This window comes from Urtica dioica, chromosome 6 (genome assembly GCF_054948205.1).
Source record: "Urtica dioica subsp. dioica isolate 48M chromosome 6, U.dioica_male_clone48M_v1_H2, whole genome shotgun sequence".
Classification (NCBI taxonomy): domain Eukaryota; kingdom Viridiplantae; phylum Streptophyta; class Magnoliopsida; order Rosales; family Urticaceae; genus Urtica; species Urtica dioica.
The window spans coordinates 3,068,547-3,085,619 of record NC_142761.1 but is presented as its reverse complement, the minus strand read 5'-3'; the positions used below and the strand labels follow the sequence as shown (position 1 = coordinate 3,085,619).

At 34.7% G+C, this 17,073-nt stretch overlaps 3 protein-coding genes and 1 pseudogene across 4 annotated transcripts; 1 reads left to right on the top strand and 3 right to left on the bottom strand.

The window, feature by feature from the left end:
* Positions 1-137: 137 nt before the first annotated feature.
* Positions 138-3,933, top strand: LOC149392930 (DNAse I-like superfamily protein). Of its 2 annotated transcripts, XM_089616450.1 has the most exons (4): positions 138-1,691; positions 2,330-2,540; positions 3,020-3,149; positions 3,489-3,933. In XM_089616450.1, exons 1-4 carry the CDS (start codon positions 907-909, stop codon positions 3,737-3,739), a joined length of 1,377 nt encoding a protein of 458 aa, XP_089472576.1. In that variant the 5' UTR covers positions 138-906; the 3' UTR covers positions 3,740-3,933. The 2 variants fall into 2 exon arrangements, with proteins under 2 accessions (XP_089472576.1, XP_089472577.1); XM_089616451.1 differs by lacking the exon at positions 3,020-3,149.
* Positions 3,934-5,309: 1,376 nt separating this feature from the next.
* On the bottom strand, positions 5,310-5,879 carry LOC149392929 (protein DMP2 pseudogene; annotated as a pseudogene).
* Positions 5,880-8,985: 3,106 nt separating this feature from the next.
* LOC149392928 (uncharacterized) lies at positions 8,986-9,627 on the bottom strand. The gene is made up of 2 exons (XM_089617868.1): positions 9,138-9,627; positions 8,986-9,035 (listed from the first exon to the last, which is right to left on the bottom strand). Exons 1-2 carry the CDS (start codon positions 9,625-9,627, stop codon positions 8,986-8,988), a joined length of 540 nt encoding a protein of 179 aa, XP_089473994.1.
* Positions 9,628-11,767: 2,140 nt separating this feature from the next.
* Positions 11,768-12,869, bottom strand: LOC149392927 (protein DMP2-like). Its single transcript, XM_089617512.1, has one exon. It carries the CDS (start codon positions 12,621-12,623, stop codon positions 11,991-11,993), a length of 633 nt encoding a protein of 210 aa, XP_089473638.1. The 5' UTR covers positions 12,624-12,869; the 3' UTR covers positions 11,768-11,990.
* Between the last annotated feature and the right edge of the window lie 4,204 nt (positions 12,870-17,073).

Genomic DNA, 17,073 nt, shown 5'->3' with positions numbered 1-17,073 from the left:
TTTTTGGTGATTAAGAGCGTCTGTTTTTATCTCTTTCTCTAACCCTTTTACATTAAACGTGGAAATCCCATGAAAAGGAACAAGAAATTAGTACAAAGAAAACAAAAGCAAAGAGAAAAAAAAAAAAGAAAAAAAAAAGCAGCACTGAATTTTAACAAAGAATCCAAGGCAAGACGATGGCTCCATAAAGTCAATTTTAACCCGGTCTTTGCTTTCCTTAAATAAAACAGCTTTCAATACCCTTTTTCTTTATTTCTTTATTTTTTTAAATCTCATTTCTTTTATCTTGAAATAGACTTGCGCTTTCCAAAAGCATGTGGCACGAACACATAAAAAGCCACTATATTCAACGTAGTTCTTGCCAACCAAGCGGAAAAAGAAAATCAAAGTCAACAAAGTTTTCATGGAAAGTTTAGTGGGTTCTGCTCTGTTCTGTTAGAGCTACCATTTAGAGAAGACCACTATACAGTTATGATATTATTTAAGACACACACACATAGCTTTTTTTTTTTCCTTGCATTTCTATCCCCAATTTCAACTAGTAGGTGTAGTTTTGGTGTGTAAAAAATATATATTTGAATAAAAAAAATAGAAAAATAACATGAAGCTCTGAATTTCAACTCTATATACCTACTTCACTCCAAAGAGTAGTTATTTAGCCTTATTCTTCTTTGTAATATAGCTATATCACAGTTTCCTCTCACTCTCTCTCTCTCCAATCACATCATTTTCAGAACAATGTTTTTTCTTCTTCTATTTTTGTCTCTTACCTTGCAAATTTTCCTCCCTTAATAGTACCTTTTCAGTGACTCCTTCCATTCCACTACTAAAAAATCCTTCTATATAACATTAACAAGGCTCTCATTTCAATAACTAAAAACCCTTGAAAATTAAGGAGAAAAAAACATGTTAAGCCTTTTCAGAAGAAAATTTAAGCTTCTGTGCTCGAAGATTCGCCGCTTTTTGTGGGGCCGGCCGAGGCCCAAAGTCGTTATCAGACGGCTCGGAAAATGGTCTTCCGAAGCATACCCGAAAAAACGACACGCAAACAACTCAAAGATCGTATCAACCGTCCGATCGGAGCAACTAAAGCCGATCAGAATCGCCACGTTCAACGTGGCCATGTTCACTCTCGCCCCGGCAATCTCGAGCTCCGACGAATACCCGTCCAACGAAGACGAAGAAGAAGAAGAAGAAGAGTTCACACTGAGGCCGACGCCGAAGAGCATACTGAAATCTCCCTTGACCAACTCTCCGCTGAGCCGGTCGAACCTGAAAGTTTCGATCAATCTCCCGGAGAACGAGATCTCTCTGGCAAACAACAAGCTCCTCTCTCTCATGGAGGCCGAGAAGCGCGGCTCCATATCGAGCTTCTCGACGGCGATCCGGTCTCCTCTGATGATGTCATCGCCGATCGGGCCCCACTGCTGGAACTGGTACGACGAGGGGATGAAGAGCGGTCGGAGCGTGTCGGAGGTGCTCAGAGAGGTCGGGGCCGATATATTGGCTCTCCAAGACGTGAGGGCCGAGGAAGAGAGAGGAATGAAACCTCTCTCTCACTTGGCCAATGCTTTGGGGATGAGATATGTGTTCGCCGAGAGTTGGGCTCCTGAGTATGGGAACGCCATTCTCTCCAAATGGCCTATCAAGAGATGGAAGGTTCAGAAGATTGCCAACGCTGATGATTTCAGGTACTTGTTTATTTATTATGATCATATTACATTGAACGTTAGTGTTTACAGTGTACACATCACTGCTCAAAAGTTATAAAGATCAAACCTTTTTCGCAAACTAAGAAAAACCCGAATTGCTGTTTTTTTTTTTTTTTTTTTTTTTAAATTTATTATTTTAATGGATAAATAAAAAAATTTTACATTCTACTTTTCTTTGTCAAAAAATGGTAGTTTTAGTGTTTTTATCAATCACACTATATCATAACTGATAAAGATCAAATCTTTTTTTGCCAACTAGCAAAAACCCGGATAGTTGCTTTTTATTTTATAATAATTTTTTTTTTATTCAATGAATATTTATACAAATAATTCTAATTTGTTTAGGCCTCTTATCTGTTAAAAAACTAAGATTTTATAGGTACTTATCTATTATTGAATTAAATATATTGTTTCTTAGCTTATACCACCAAGAAAATTCGGTTCACTGTTACTTTTGTTAATTTTCGCGGTGTAATCGATAATTAAAAAATGGCTATTTTTTCGGTACTTGCCTATGATCAAATGAAATTGAATCAATATAAAAAGATCAAATCGTTTACGCCAATTAAGGGAAAATCGGATCGCGATTTAAATTTAATAAGTATATGGTATTGCAGGAACGTTCTAAAGGCGACTATAGAAGTGCCGTGCATCGGAGAAGTGAATGTGTATTGTACACAACTTGATCATTTAGATGAAAATTGGAGGATGAAGCAAATTGGAGCTTTGTCTCAGGCAAATGATAATTCTCCACATATCTTGGCTGGTGGCTTAAATTCCCTCACTGGATCTGACTATTCCTCTGATAGATGGGCTGACATTGTCAAGGTAAAATATGGGAACCTCAATCTGTCTCACAAATTTTTTTTTTTGTATTTTTTTTTTGTCTTGTATTGAAATTTTCAATTATTATTTTCTTACCATGGAGGCTGACTTACAAAGGTCACGTCTTAATTTATTTTCTTGAATGATACAAACAAAGGCCATAAACGTCTCTTATAGTGGTAGTAGATCACAGAATTCCAATTTATTATCTTGATGTATTATTTTAAATCAAATTGCTGATCTTAAAGGGACAGGTGATAATTTCATAATCAACCAATGGGGTACATTTAAGTCCATGTTGTTTTCAAAGTTAATTGGGAGTAAAATAAATTCGAGTATATTGTACATCAAATTTAAAAAATAAACACTAAATATCTTAATTGTTATTCATGTAATGTCTTAGTGTATTCAGGGAGAGAGAAAAAAAAGTACATTACAAAAAATTGTTCTTTTTGCTATAATAAAAACAATAATTCTTGCAGTATTATGAAAAAATGGGAAAGCCAACACCAAAAGTGGAAGTGATGAAGTTTTTGAAGGGAAAAGGGTACACAGATGCAAAAGATTACGCAGGAGAATGTGAGCCTGTCGTCATTATTGCCAAAGGCCAAAGTACAAATTCTCTTTTTTCCCTCTCATATATATTCCAGAGAATTCTATATATATATATATATATATATATGGAAATTGTACGTGGCTGTGTGATCCTGAAATTTATCACAATAGTGTATTTTAAGTTCTTATCAAGCATTTTTCCGGTTTTTTATGTTTACATATATATTTAATAATTCCAAAACGGTTAATAGTTTGAGAAAACACTATTTTTTTTTAAAGGATTTAAAATAATCACTATTTTAAAATGTTATACTTTAAAAATACTATTCTCTATACATATGTTTACTAATCTAACTAAATATTCCTTTTTTTATTTTATTATTTATGTATAATAAGATGTGCAAGGAACGTGCAAATATGGTACAAGAGTGGACTACATTATGTCGTCTTCGGAGTCGCCGTACAAATTCGTGCCGGGATCTTATTCCGTCGCGTCGTCGAAAGGCACTTCTGATCACCATTTGGTCAAGGTCGATATCACAATCGAGAACAAGCCAATTTCTAAGCGCAGTGTCATTAAACGACACCAAAAGTCCCTAAAGAAGCTTGTGTCCATGACCAAAGGTGTATGGAAAATGAGCCCGTGAATCTTGATCGTATATGTTAATTAGTTTGAGTGTACTATTAATTGTTAATTTATTGATGAAAACAATATATATGTTTATCGTTGTATATATATGTAATAATATAATAATTGATGATATGTCACTTTCTTTACAACACTAGATGAATGATGTAAAAGTCAAGGAAAATATATGCTACAGAGAGAGAGAGAGAGAGAGAGAGAATAATCATTTTATATTCGCTTACAACATGGAAATAATAACAGAACATGTTTTATGGTGTTGCTTACGAAACTTGATGAGAAGAAAATATAATTCTTAAAAAAACAGAAAAAGACAGTAACTTTAACTACTTATCGGACAAAAGAACATTGATGCAAAAAGTGACGATAGAAAAGACAAATTCAAATGATTTCTTTGTAACAATATGTATTTTCGTTGAAGCACCACTTCTATTCTATACAAATCAACAAAAAACTAACATATAAATGGTCTAATTTGTCTCCTATTTTCTTGCCTCCCAATTTGCCTTACCGTTTCATATTCAATTTCTCGGTACGTAATGGATTTTTAAACTTGTTTTTAAAAGTTGATAAACTATATAAGTAAGTAAATAAATAAATAAAAATGAAGATTTTACCTCTGATACCGACTTTATAAGTTTAATTATAGGAATGTCATTATACAAGTGTTTTAATACTAGAAATGTATATTTTATAAATTTACATCTACTCATTTTATTGTGAGTTGGATCTTTTCACTATATCTATGCCCAAAATGTATCATATTCCTTATACTTTCTTTGATCCTTCCGATTTGTATCCCTCCCTCGATCGTCTCATATATTCCTTGACGTCGCCGCCACATGTTAGAGAGTTGTCAATTATGTTTACGTAAAACAATAAGCGGGTATTATCCAAAAATTTCAAATAAAATCAATACTTTTGAAATTTCAATTGAAATTTCAAGACTAACAACAACACACAACAATAATCAAAGCATATAATATTTGAAAATTTAATATTAAGTTGTGACAGAATTCCTTATGAAAACGGCCGATTTTTTTTTTCCAAAGTTGTAAGATACTTGTCATTCCGTTATCCGTATTAAATTATAACAAGAGATATATGTCGTTTGTCCCGGTCATATATTGGGTTTTGGACACTAATTGCCGGATTTTATGTTGTCTTTGAGTGTGGTATATATCCAATTATTCCTACAATTCATAAGAAGGGCTACGTCAATTGACTAAAAAATATATATAGATATACATAATTCAATATTTAACGATATATAAATATTCGAGGCTATGATATGATGATGAGAGAAAATTATTTATAAAAAAATGCAATTAATATCATTTCTAGTCATATTTTACCCATAGAATCACTAGAATAAAGAATTAACTTTCCTAATCTCTAAACAAAACATCGTCACTAAATACTATATATATAAAAAAAAAAAAAAAAAAAAAAAAAAAAAAAAAAAAAACTAACCTAATTACATATAAGCCACAGAAACACAATTTAAAATCGAATACACACATTACACACACACACATGTATATACATATATAAAATATATTATTTCTTGATTAAACTTTGCCTGTTGGATAGCGATTCCGAGTAGTAGTGTCGTCGGTGGTTAAAGGATATCCAATCCCGTGTCGTTCGTTAGGAAACAACACGAAAACGACGCCGGAAAAAGCTCCGATCACGGCAGGCAATACCTGCATCAGAAGCTTCTGATCGACTTCAAATTCCGGATAAAAACACCGTACCGTATTCGAATCCAGCAGAGCCACGGCCATGAAAACCACCAGAGCCAAAAACGCGTGAACGAAGTCCCCAACCCTAAGCCGATACTCCGACAAGTCCGGTGCGGCGGCGCCGGAACCGGTCCAGAGTCCGGACACGGTGACGACGCCGTATCGCCGCTTTCCGTCGCCGGAAAAGTAGCTGTCGGTGAAGGAGGCGAAGAAGCAGGAGAGGCCGCAGAGGGCGACGAGAGCGGATTCCATGGCTCTGTTCGCGGCGGAGCATTCGCCGGAGTTTTTCCCGGTGAGGATCGGAGTGGCGAATTGGTAGAGGAAGATCGTTCCGGTCGGGAGGAGCTTTATTAGGTTTCCGACGCCGGCGAAGGTCTTGTCGGAAAAACTACTCATGTTAGGGCGACTGATATTAAAATATATTAATTAATTGAGAGTGAGTGAAATGTGATAAATAATTAGGATATGTGTACATATTTATATGCTGAAGAGAGAGTGGGTCGGTTTTTGGGTGTTGCTTTTATGTTAGTGATAAGTAACTGATAAATGGATATTAAGGGTTTTGGGCGGGCTTTGTTTGTAATGCAAGTTTGATATTAGAGTCAACGCAATAGATAATGGGATATAGTTAGATAACTAGAGATGACACGGTATATATGTTTTAAACTTCCATAATTGATTAGCCAATTAAGAGAAAGGGTCGTGAAGTCATGGGATTTCATTACATGGTGACATATGTGCGTACATATAGCAATGAGAGGAATGAGCTTGATAATAATTTCTAATGCGTACAAGCTATTTGTTTGTTATATAATAGATGGGTAGAAGAAGCTAGCAATGATAGCATTACATATTATATAGTCTCATCCATGGACGGAGCTAGAGGAAGAAATTAGGGGGTTATTTAAAAAAAAAAATATGAGGAGAGGAGCTTATTTGAAAATTTTCTATGCATTTAAAAAAAATTAATTAATTAATAAATAAAATTATTTGAAATAACCCCTAAATTAAAGCTCTCCTTCTGTTATGCAGCTTATTAGGGAAAAAAAAACATTGTATATTTATATGGTCTTTAAACATATATATTTAAATTCCATCTTAAAACCAATTATTAAGTGGAGATGTCTAAGTGTCTAACCAATATATAAACGCATGTACATTCACACACACAATCAATGTGAGATTATCTCACTTCAACACTTTCTCTCACGCATAGCGTGACTAGGCCGAGTAACAATTCCCCTCACGTTTTGCGTGGGTCGGACCAAATTTAAATTGTGTGAATAGACAAGGTTCTGATATCATGAAACTTTAGGGATTCAGATAGAAAAGAGAAGTTATGTTATGAGGGATTTTTTGTGTGAGAAATCTATGTGGTGTGCGTGCTAAGCCTTCCAATGAGAAGGCCGCTGATTTTGCGACTTTGGTTGATGATTGAGAGGCTGATAATGCGAAAATTATCACGTGGATTAACAAATCTGATACCATGTTAAATTTCATCTTAAAACCAATTGGTATTAAGTGGGGAGATCCAACCGATATATAAACACATGCTCATTCACACACAATCAATGTGGAATTATCTCACTTCAATATATATATATATATATATATATATATATATATATATATATATATATATATTCATATATAAGTAAAATTAGAAAGTTAAAATTAATAATCTCAAATTTATTGGTACTTAAGCTTTGGGGAAGATGACTGGCGATTGAAAATACGGTTTAAGGGCACAGCGCCCTTAGTAGAATCCATACAAAAATAATTTACTTTTCACGTCGCTTTTAATAATAAAAAAGGATGGTTTTCGCTTTGCAACATCAACAAATTAAGTAACAACAACTTATAACGTTGCTTCTTACGAGTCTCAACTTTTTAACATTACTTCTTTAGGAATCGGCGTCTAAACCTTGCAAATTATGTTTTCATGTCACTTAGCTACTGAGCAATGGTCAAACAACAACAATGGTGGTTGTGATGGTAGGACGATTTTTAGTTCACGATGGATAAGTAAAATAGTTTAGAAAAGGAGAAGGAAAAAAAAAACTAAAAGAAGAGAGCTATAAGAAGATGAAATGAGAGGTTCTGTGAGACTGGCCATTTTCTCGAGAACTCTCCGTGATGCTCGATCGCCAAGCAATGTTAAATGTATGATGCTGACACATTGGATTACGTGTTAGCATGCACGAAGCCATTAATAGTCCAGGGTGGGTTATAGCCCCCCCCCCCCCCCCCCCCCCCCCCCTCAAAAAAAGTTTTTTACATTTTTTGCCCATTTTCATTTTATTTGTACATTTTTTTACCCTTAAAATTTACAAACCAACCCCCTCTGAATTTTTTGTTGCAAATTAGCTCGCCCTAATCTAGATTCCTGGCCCTTGCGTGTTAGCATCTTATTTGACTAAACTCAGACGTCGTTCGGTCAGCGAGTGAAGTCTAAAATAAAATTGTGAGTTTTCAAATTGTTTACTATAACAATATATAGATATTAGCTTTGTGTAAAGACACATGAACAAGTTATTTTAATTTGTATGAAGTGGTACATTGTGATTGTTTCTAAGTTTGATTGCATATTTTATTTAAAATATTCATATCGCTCTTTGTAAAAAAAAAAAACATGTGAGCCAAACAACTTGTATTAAATTTCGTGTAGTAGTGTTTGTATTTTTTCCGTTCAATATCCACAAGCCTGGTGGAGCAATTAGGGGGAGGTTAAGCAATAATGACCCTGTTTGACATAGATTTGTTTAAAAAAAAAAGTGTTTTTAGTGTTTTTTTTTTTTAAACTGACAGGTGTTTAATTGGTAAATTGTTTATAAAACAGTTGTTGTTGGTAACAAAAACTGATTTAGCGTTTGATAAAATAAATATATTATAGTAAAAAGACTAAAATAGACGTGTTCTTAAAAATTAAATAATTATTATTAATATGCTTATTTATATGCATATATATATATATATGAATAATATTTTATACGAGAATATTACAGTAATTTATATAACAAACTTAAAAACATTTTTTTCAAAAGCTAAGAATCCTAACTTTTCCATCTCATTTACAAAATCTAAAATCGTTTTTGAAATTTATTGTAAAAATAGTTTTGTCAAACACCGGATAAACAGTTTAGTTTTTTTCTAAAAACAAAAATAGGATTTACGTGTTAAGTCGTGGGATTATCATTTCACGGTGCCAAGAAGGGAAAAAAGAAATCCCATTGAAATATAGATAAATATACGGTTACAAATTTGTTATAGACGAAATGCAGAATGATAACATTGCGTAAGCATTCTCATGTCATAGTAGTACTGCCCACTAGCCCACGCGTACTATATATATATATATCAAAGTCTATTGTTATAAATGAAAGAAGAAAAAAAAAAACTCTCGACCAATTATTACAAACATACAATAGCATATATCACAAGAGAGATTGAATATTGCAAAGTCTATTGTTTTTTTTTTTTTTTGAGAAAGAGACTTGTATTATTAAACATTGGCAGAATCAGCCATTAAATGAGCATGAATACAATCAGGATCTACAATCCAAGTTTGAGTTATAGGAGAGTTAAAACCTACAGTGGCAAGAGCATGAGCTACATAATTCCCTTTTCTCTTAATAAAACTAAAAGAAAAATTACTACAAGGATTTAGTCTCCTAATGTCATCCACAATGAATCCTTCCTCCAGGTTTAGAGTGTTGTTGCCGTTGAGAATTGTCACCGCCGTCTTCGAGTCCGATTCAATCTCACATGGCTCATAACCAAAACGACTTGCAAAAATGAGCCCATCCCATATCGCCGTGAGTTCCGCCGCAAGGACTGAACATGTTTGTGTATAGACTTTGCTGAAGCATGCCATAAAAGCACCGCGATGATCTCGGACACAGCTTCCGATACCCGTCGTCCTGCTAGTAGTCCTGAAGGCAGCATCCACATTCAGTTTCCACGGTGACCTGAAGGGTGGCTGCCACTTTTCATTGTCATTGGCAGTTACAGGAAGCGCTGTAGGGGTGCTAAACAATTTATAGTCTTCAACAAGAGTCACAGCTCTCTCAAAGATTTTAGAAAACTTCGAGTTCCTCGCCTCATGAATCACCTTCTTCCGAAAGTTCCAAATTTCCCACACCATCGCTGCTAGAATGTCGAAGTCACTGTGAGAAAGATTTACCTCGAGCTCAAAGATAATGTCCCGAAAAACCCGTTGGTGATGCGTTTCCAAGAGACGTTCAAAAGGTGAGTTTCGCCACGCCTCCTCGATCAGCGGGCAAAAAATAAGCGCGTGAGTAGAAGTATCCACCACTGCTCCGCAAAAATTACAGTGGGGGTCCACGGGCACGTGGTGAGGGGATAATGTCTTTACATGCTATCCACAAGAAGGTTCGGATCTTCGGTGGGGTTTTAAGATTCCAAATCTTGAGCCACTTGTCCCGGTTGCCGCTTGAACTTGAACTCGAGGGTGCGGCAATGTTTTGAGTCGCTTTATGGTATCCGTTCTTCACCGTATACATTCCTTTAGGGCCGTGGTGCCACACAATTTGATCCGGTACCTCAGAAAGAGGTCTAGGCATTGCGATTATCAGATCGGCTTCAAAAGGGAGGAAGTTCTCTCTGATTTTGTGAGTATTCCAAGCACCGGAGCTAAGCAGCAGGTCACTGACTTTAGAATCCAAAGGGAGTCTTTGTGGGGACTGGACTTTATAGCTCGAGGGCGAAGGAATCCATCTGTCGTAATAGATGGAGATTCATCTCCCCGAGCCTACTCGCCATCTCCATCCTTTGTCGACGAGCTCTTTGCCCCAAACGAGACTTTGCAAAGTCTATTGTTATAAATGAAAGAAGAAGAAAAACTCTCGACCAATTATTACAAACATACAATAGCATATATCACGAGAGATTGAAACCGCGACTTTAATAGCTGATTTTTCTTCCTAAATAGAAGTTTCTTCGGTTTTAATAACTGTCGAGGCTCTTCTTTTTTCAATATGAAAACTTATAACATATTCGATATGGAAGCTTTCTCTTAATCCCATAATCATTCTATTATAATTATTCTCCTTACAAGTCAAACTATTTTATTGACTTGTCTCTAATTCCAATATATGAACTATCTCTATATAGCAACTTAGTGAATCACAATATTATCTACATTGTCTAATTCTATATTAATATAAACTAGATCGTTACTGTATGTATAGACAATTGATATTGGCTATGTTTGGTTCAGCTTATTAAGCTTGATTTTAGTTTTTTTCTAAAAGTTAAATCATATTTAAGTGTTTGGTAAAATTGTTTTTTCTAAAAGCTAAAAAGTGTTTTTGAATATTTTAACTAAAAAACCAAAAACTACAATTTGTAGCTTTTATACGTAGCTTTAGTTTTTGGATTGTAATTTCTCTCTCTTAACTTATTTTTTCTCTTACACTAACTTTTAATTCTAATTATCTTTATATGCTTTTATCAAATAATTTTTTTGACGTCACCAAAATTTATAATTTATTTTTTACATTCTATAGACACCCACTTTGATATATTTTTTATATAACAAAATATATCTTATTATTATTATTAATTACATTTTCTATAAATAATTATCACTTATAAATATTAATATATATTTTACCAAACACTAAATCAGTTTTTGTTAACAGCTACAGCTATTTTACAATAGTTTACCAAACACTCATCTGTTTTTTAAAACAACAGTTTTTTCGTATAGGTATTTTAAAATCACTTTTTTAAAAAGCAAAGCTATGCCAAACACACCCATTATCAATATTTAACTTTTAAACAAAACTATTTTTTACTAAGAGATATTATATCTCGACTTAATTGCTAATATATTATATATTATGCCATTAATTCAAGTTGCCACTTGGGGAGATAAAGATATATACGTTCAAGAAGAGCTAAATTATGCACATCAAGGTTAAAACGTGCAACTATTGTTGGTAATTAATGGTCGGCTTTGACACAACTACGTATCGACATATTATGAAGTTTTGGATATGGAGTTCTTTATTATTCCAAACTTTTATGATATACAATCATCTTATTTGTCTGATATATCTTTTTTTTTTTTTTTTGGTTTCTTTGCATGATTTAGGTTGCCTCGTATCTTCAAAGAGCACATTGTTACCACCTATAAATTGACAACTTTTGCTCTTAATTATCATAAATTATAACTCGTTTAATTAGAGGAAGTACTCATCTCTCTCAATAAAGTCTCTAGGTTAATTGCACAACATTGTGTATATATTAATAGTCTCTAAATCTCAATACAAACAAAATAAACCATTAAAGTATATAAGTTTATTTCTTCTTTAACTACAACTTCTTTTTTATATCCTTCGCATAATAAAATAAAAAGAGAAGAACGTTGTCCCTCCTATTCTTTTTTTTTGTTTTTTTTTTCCTTTAAAAGCAAAGAAACCCAACACCACACAAATCACTCATTCAAATGAATTGAAAACACAATCGTTTATCGTAGGATATTCACGAACGGTGATTATCACTATCAACGGAGTCACCACCGCTCGGAGTCTGTCCAATCCCGTGCCGCTTGTTCGGAAAAACCATGAAAACGGTGCCGGCGACGGCCCCGATCACCGGCGGGAGAACCTGAAGCAAGATCTTCTGCTCCGACTCGAACTCCGGATAGAAACACCTCACCGTATTCGAGTCCAACAACGAGAGAACAGCGAACACCGCGGCCCCGAAGAACGCGTGGACGAAGTCCCCGAGCCTCAGTCGGAGCCCCGAGAGATCTTCGCCGGAGCCGGAGCTCGGCCAGAGGCCGGACGGCGTGACGACGCCGTAGTGGACGGCGCCGCCGTCTGCGGCGGAGACATAGCTGTCGGTGAAGGAGGCGAAGACGCACGAGAGGCCGCAGAGGGAGATTAGTATCCCGGCTAGGGTTTTGTTGAAGCTGTTTGCGCAGTGACCGTTGTCTGTGACGATCGGGTTTAGGAAACTGAACAGGAAGACTGTGCCGGTCGGAAGGAACTTTATTAGGTTTCCGACGCCGGAGAAGGTTCGGGACGAGACCGACGATGGTGACGTGGTTGATAGGAATGAGGTGGTTTTGGATGATGACATATTATTATTATTAGTATTAATATTACTCATTTTTTTTCTTCTTCTTCTTTGGGGATGTGTGTGTGTGTGTTTAGGTATGGAAAACCCTAGTTTCGTTTGAGATGTGTGTTGGTGGGGTTTGTTGTGATGGAAATGGAGTTCTGTGGTGTTTTTATAGAGAGAGAGAGAGAGAGAGAGAGAGAGATTGCTTGTACGTAAGATGATGAGTGTTTTGAGTTGTGAGGGTTTTGCTTTGGCTTTTAGTTTCGCTTTCTGTTTTTTTTTTTTTTTTTTTTTTTTGGGGGATTATTAAGTTATATAGTGATGAGGAGGGCTTCGTTTCTAATCAAAGCTTTTGGATTGCTTTGCGTTGTTAATGAATTGAGTCTCGCTATAATATATAATTTTATACACATATGTGGTATAAAAAATCTAGCAACATCTAGCATTTACGAATTTTTCTAAACTTTGACTATAAATTATTATAATATTACAGATTTATTGATTTCGATTAACTATTATTTGGAACATCCTCAGTTATATATTAACACTTATTTGAGCCATTATAGTTGGTCATCAACTGTTTAAAAATATTCATCTGTCTAATTTCGGCATTTATTTGATAGCTTAATGCGTAGTATATTTGGCACCTGCCTAATCCTATATATAAGCATACACTAATGGTATTTTGACAACGTGTAATTTTATATTTTTCATGTTCGTCTTGTAATATTATTGAAATCCTGTTTAGAGAGAGAGGCAAGATGTCGCACAGATAATGGATGATAAAATAAACAGTGCGTAAAGTAAATGACACACAATATGGTTACCCAGTTCGGTGCAACGTTACCTACATCTGGGAGCTCTCAGTTAGTGAAAAGGAATTCACTATCAAGTACTCAATAGTACAAACAAAGGACTTATATGAATAACACCAAAATCAATGCCCTAGAAATTATTACTATAAGTGATTATCAAAACAGGGACTCCCCCTGAATTTGAGACTCCTCCTAATTCCACTCTTCAAGCACGCTCCGATGTTTGGTCAGCTTCAATATCAACGCACGTGAAGACTTCAATCACATAAACACAAAAACACAATGTTACAAATACTCAGACTTCTGGAATAGTGTTTGTAGAATTACACCGCTCTTATCAAAATAAAAGTTTCTCAGTCCGCCAATCATGCAAGTCTAGGAACTTTAAATATTTGATAAAGCGTCAAAAATGCTAAGAGGGTAGCACTCAACTTTTATAACAGTCATACATGTTTTGAAGTCAAACTAGAGTTTCATTATTCATAAACGCGTGAAGATCAACAAGGAAAGTCTTCAGCGAAAAATTCTGACAAACATGAAATTTTCCAGAATTACAGTGTGCACAAAGAGAAAGATGTCTCCATAAATCTTAAAGCATGTTTTCCGATATCTTTTCTTAACAACTTGCAGTAAAAAAAATAAGTTACATATAACAACAATTATTAGTACGTGTGTTTGTATATATGCAGGAGCAAAACCCCATCCAATTCAAATCAATGCCACGAAAACAGACAAGGATAAATGAAATTACAACAATAATTGATCACCAACTATAATGCCTCAACTAGTGTTACTATATTGTTATATAAATTAATTAATTACTACGCATTTCCAAGTTCGGATACTGTGATGAAGTTTATAACTTTCACTAAAGCGGATAAGAGAGTATATATATATCCTCAATTTAATTGCTTCACTTTCAATTTCGCTTATTACTTTGATACGTGTGGGGAACAGCTTATTCAACAATCTACACCGTTATATGAATGTTAATTCTAATCAACCTAGCGTATACTTAATAACTTTCATAGCTTCGGTGTTTTATTTTATAATATTTATACACAATATTTGATCACTGATCAATGGTGATTGATCATGTTAAACAAATATATCGCAATGTTCAATATAATGACGACACTTTCATAAATAGATAACCAACCCGCCATGCCAATTAAGTTAATTACAGTCAACACGTTGGGTATAATGTTGTTGAAAATGTACTTGGTATATAGTACTTAGCAGTACAGAAATATATATATATATATATATATATATATATATATATATATATATATATATATATAAACGAATAAGGCTTTCAGCCACGACCCAAAAATAGCGCGATTTGTCGCGATTGTTTCGAATTTTCACAAACGCAACATTTGACATTTCAAAAACGAACGTAACCGCAATTTTTGAGGAAACAATCATGGAAAAATGTCGTGGCTCAATGATTTATTTGTTATAGTGTGACATAGAGGTAGCTTCAGCTGAGACTTGGGCTCCGATTGATCATATTGTACAAAATATAACTAGTAAGAATGTCTCGCGTATGATAGAAAACACTTGAACATGTCACGATGAAATCCTATATTAAGGTTGGATCACTTGAGCTTATATGATTTGTTGTTAGTGGGAATGATGTAATATGAGTCATGGATATGATGAATTTTTAGAAATTCTAAGGTGTAATTTGCAGAGAAAAGTACCCTTGATTTGCTCGCCCCTAAAGTCGAAAGATTCGATGAGGAGAATGTTGGTGATATTCACATATTTGTAAAATTTGTAGGTAAAAAAAAAAGAGAAAAAAATTAAAAACTACTGAAAAGTGGTTTTTTTTTAAGAGGGGATTATAGTCCTCTTGAACCTTAATTAACTAAATCCGTCTTTACCAGAGATAACTCGGATCGGACTACTTCAAACATGACATCATCGTCGGAAAAACAAGCTTCTCGAATGTTTAATAACACTTTTTTTTTTAGAAAAATTAGTCGAACTAAGTCACTTGAAACGTTGAAATTGTAATCTAGTCAACGTTTCGTCCAAATTTTCACCCTAGCAAAAAATGATGACGTGTCTTAATTATGTAAGATGTTAATTACGATAATATCCTCTACTAGAATTTGCTTACAAAACTTGTAGCCCACGTTTGATCAACCAAAGTTTTCGAAGTTAATACACGTGTATATATTTAGAATTTTTAAAAAAATTCTATATTTGGCAAAATTGGTTATTGAGCGTATATTTCTTTCTAATGTTTTGTTAATCTCCGCTACTTTGTTAATTTCTGTTAATTATGGTAAATTTACATATGTGTAGGTAGAGCCGATCAATGCCCACCAGTTTGAAGTTGTCGATGGTGTTATCAATTGATATTTCTTTCCTTTCCTTTAATACGCATTTATTACGGTGTTGTTCACGAGCCGATCAAATTTTCAATACGAATTTTCGAAGTTAATACATGTGTATATATTTAGAATTTAAAAAAAAAATTCTATATTTGGAAAAGTTGGTTATTGAACGTATATTCTTTCTAATTTTTTGTTAATCTCCGTTGCTTTGTTAATTTCTGTTAATTTCCGTTTATTTTACGCACGATAAACTTCGGTTGGCTGAAACGTTGGCTAGTATTTGGTTTCTTGCCTACCAGTTTGAAGTTGTTGATGGTGTTATCAATTGATATTTCTTTCCTTTCCTTTAATACGGTGTTATTCACAAGCCGATCAAATTTTCAATACGAATTTTCGAAGTTAATACACGTGTATATATTTAGAATTTTAAAAAAAATTCTATATTTGGCAAAGTTGGTTATTGAGCGTATATTTCTTTCTAATTTTTTGTTAATCTCCGCTGCTTTGTTAATTTCCGTTTATTTTACGCACGATAAACTTCGGCTGGCTGAAACGTTGGCTAGTATTTGGTTTCTATGATTTATGTTACATAAGGGTATTTTCGATATTTTCTAACCGTTTATTTCTGTAAATGGTTAGTGTTAATCACGTTTTTGGATTAGCACTAAGAACCATCCGTGGTTCGATCTAGGGCCGGACCCTATGACCGCACGTAGGTTGAGTTTGGTGAAGTTCTTCTCTTCTCTTCGTGTTTGTGTTATTCGGATCTTCGAGTTTCCGAGTCCTTGAGTTTCCGGATCTTGGGATCTTTCGTGTTCTTCGTTGAGTCTTGAGTCTTTGCATCTTTGAGTCTTCAACCCTTTGAATCTTCCATGTTCTTCATGTTTCTCACGTGTTCGAATCCTTGCACTTTCACCTAACCACAAGAAAACGTGAATCTAGAGGGACGCGGAGGGTTTTCCCTCGGCGCGTTCTCCGACGCTCAACATTAGTCGTGTTGTATTGTGTTTTTGGTAAACGATTTGTACTTGTCTCTATGTTTTCTAGAGAGAGAAAGTGGTGGTGTGATTTTTGTAGAGTTTTGAAAAGTTGAGAGAAACTTTCCTTGTGTTGTAAATGAGTGGGGTATTTATAGGAGCCAAGAGTTTGGTGAAAAGTACTTGATTGGGTGGTGGAGATGGCCGGGTGGTCTTGACCGAGTGAAGACGACCGAGTGATCTTGGCCCAGTGAAGACGTCCGGGTAATCTTGGAGTGAAGATGACCGGGTGATTTCGGCCGAGTGAAGATGACCGAGTGGTCTTGGCCGAGTAAAGATGATCGGGTGATCTTGG

Bases quoted from the DNA above. Each gene is read 5' to 3' on its own strand.
- LOC149392930 (XM_089616450.1), top strand. From the start codon at position 907: ATGTTAAGCCTTTTCAGAAGAAAATTTAAGCTTCTGTGCTCGAAGATT. The intron at 2,541-3,019 runs GTAAAATATGGG...TAATTCTTGCAG, and splicing joins GATGGGCTGACATTGTCAAG to TATTATGAAAAAATGGGAAA. The intron at 3,150-3,488 runs GTACAAATTCTC...ATGTATAATAAG, and splicing joins CATTATTGCCAAAGGCCAAA to ATGTGCAAGGAACGTGCAAA.
- LOC149392928 (XM_089617868.1), bottom strand. From the start codon at position 9,627: ATGGTGTGGGAAATTTGGAACTTTCGGAAGAAGGTGATTCATGAGGCG. The intron at 9,036-9,137 runs GTAATTTTTCTT...CTTGGATTGTAG, and splicing joins TAGGAGACTAAATCCTTGTA to ATCCTGATTGTATTCATGCT.
- LOC149392927 (XM_089617512.1), bottom strand. From the start codon at position 12,623: ATGAGTAATATTAATACTAATAATAATAATATGTCATCATCCAAAACC.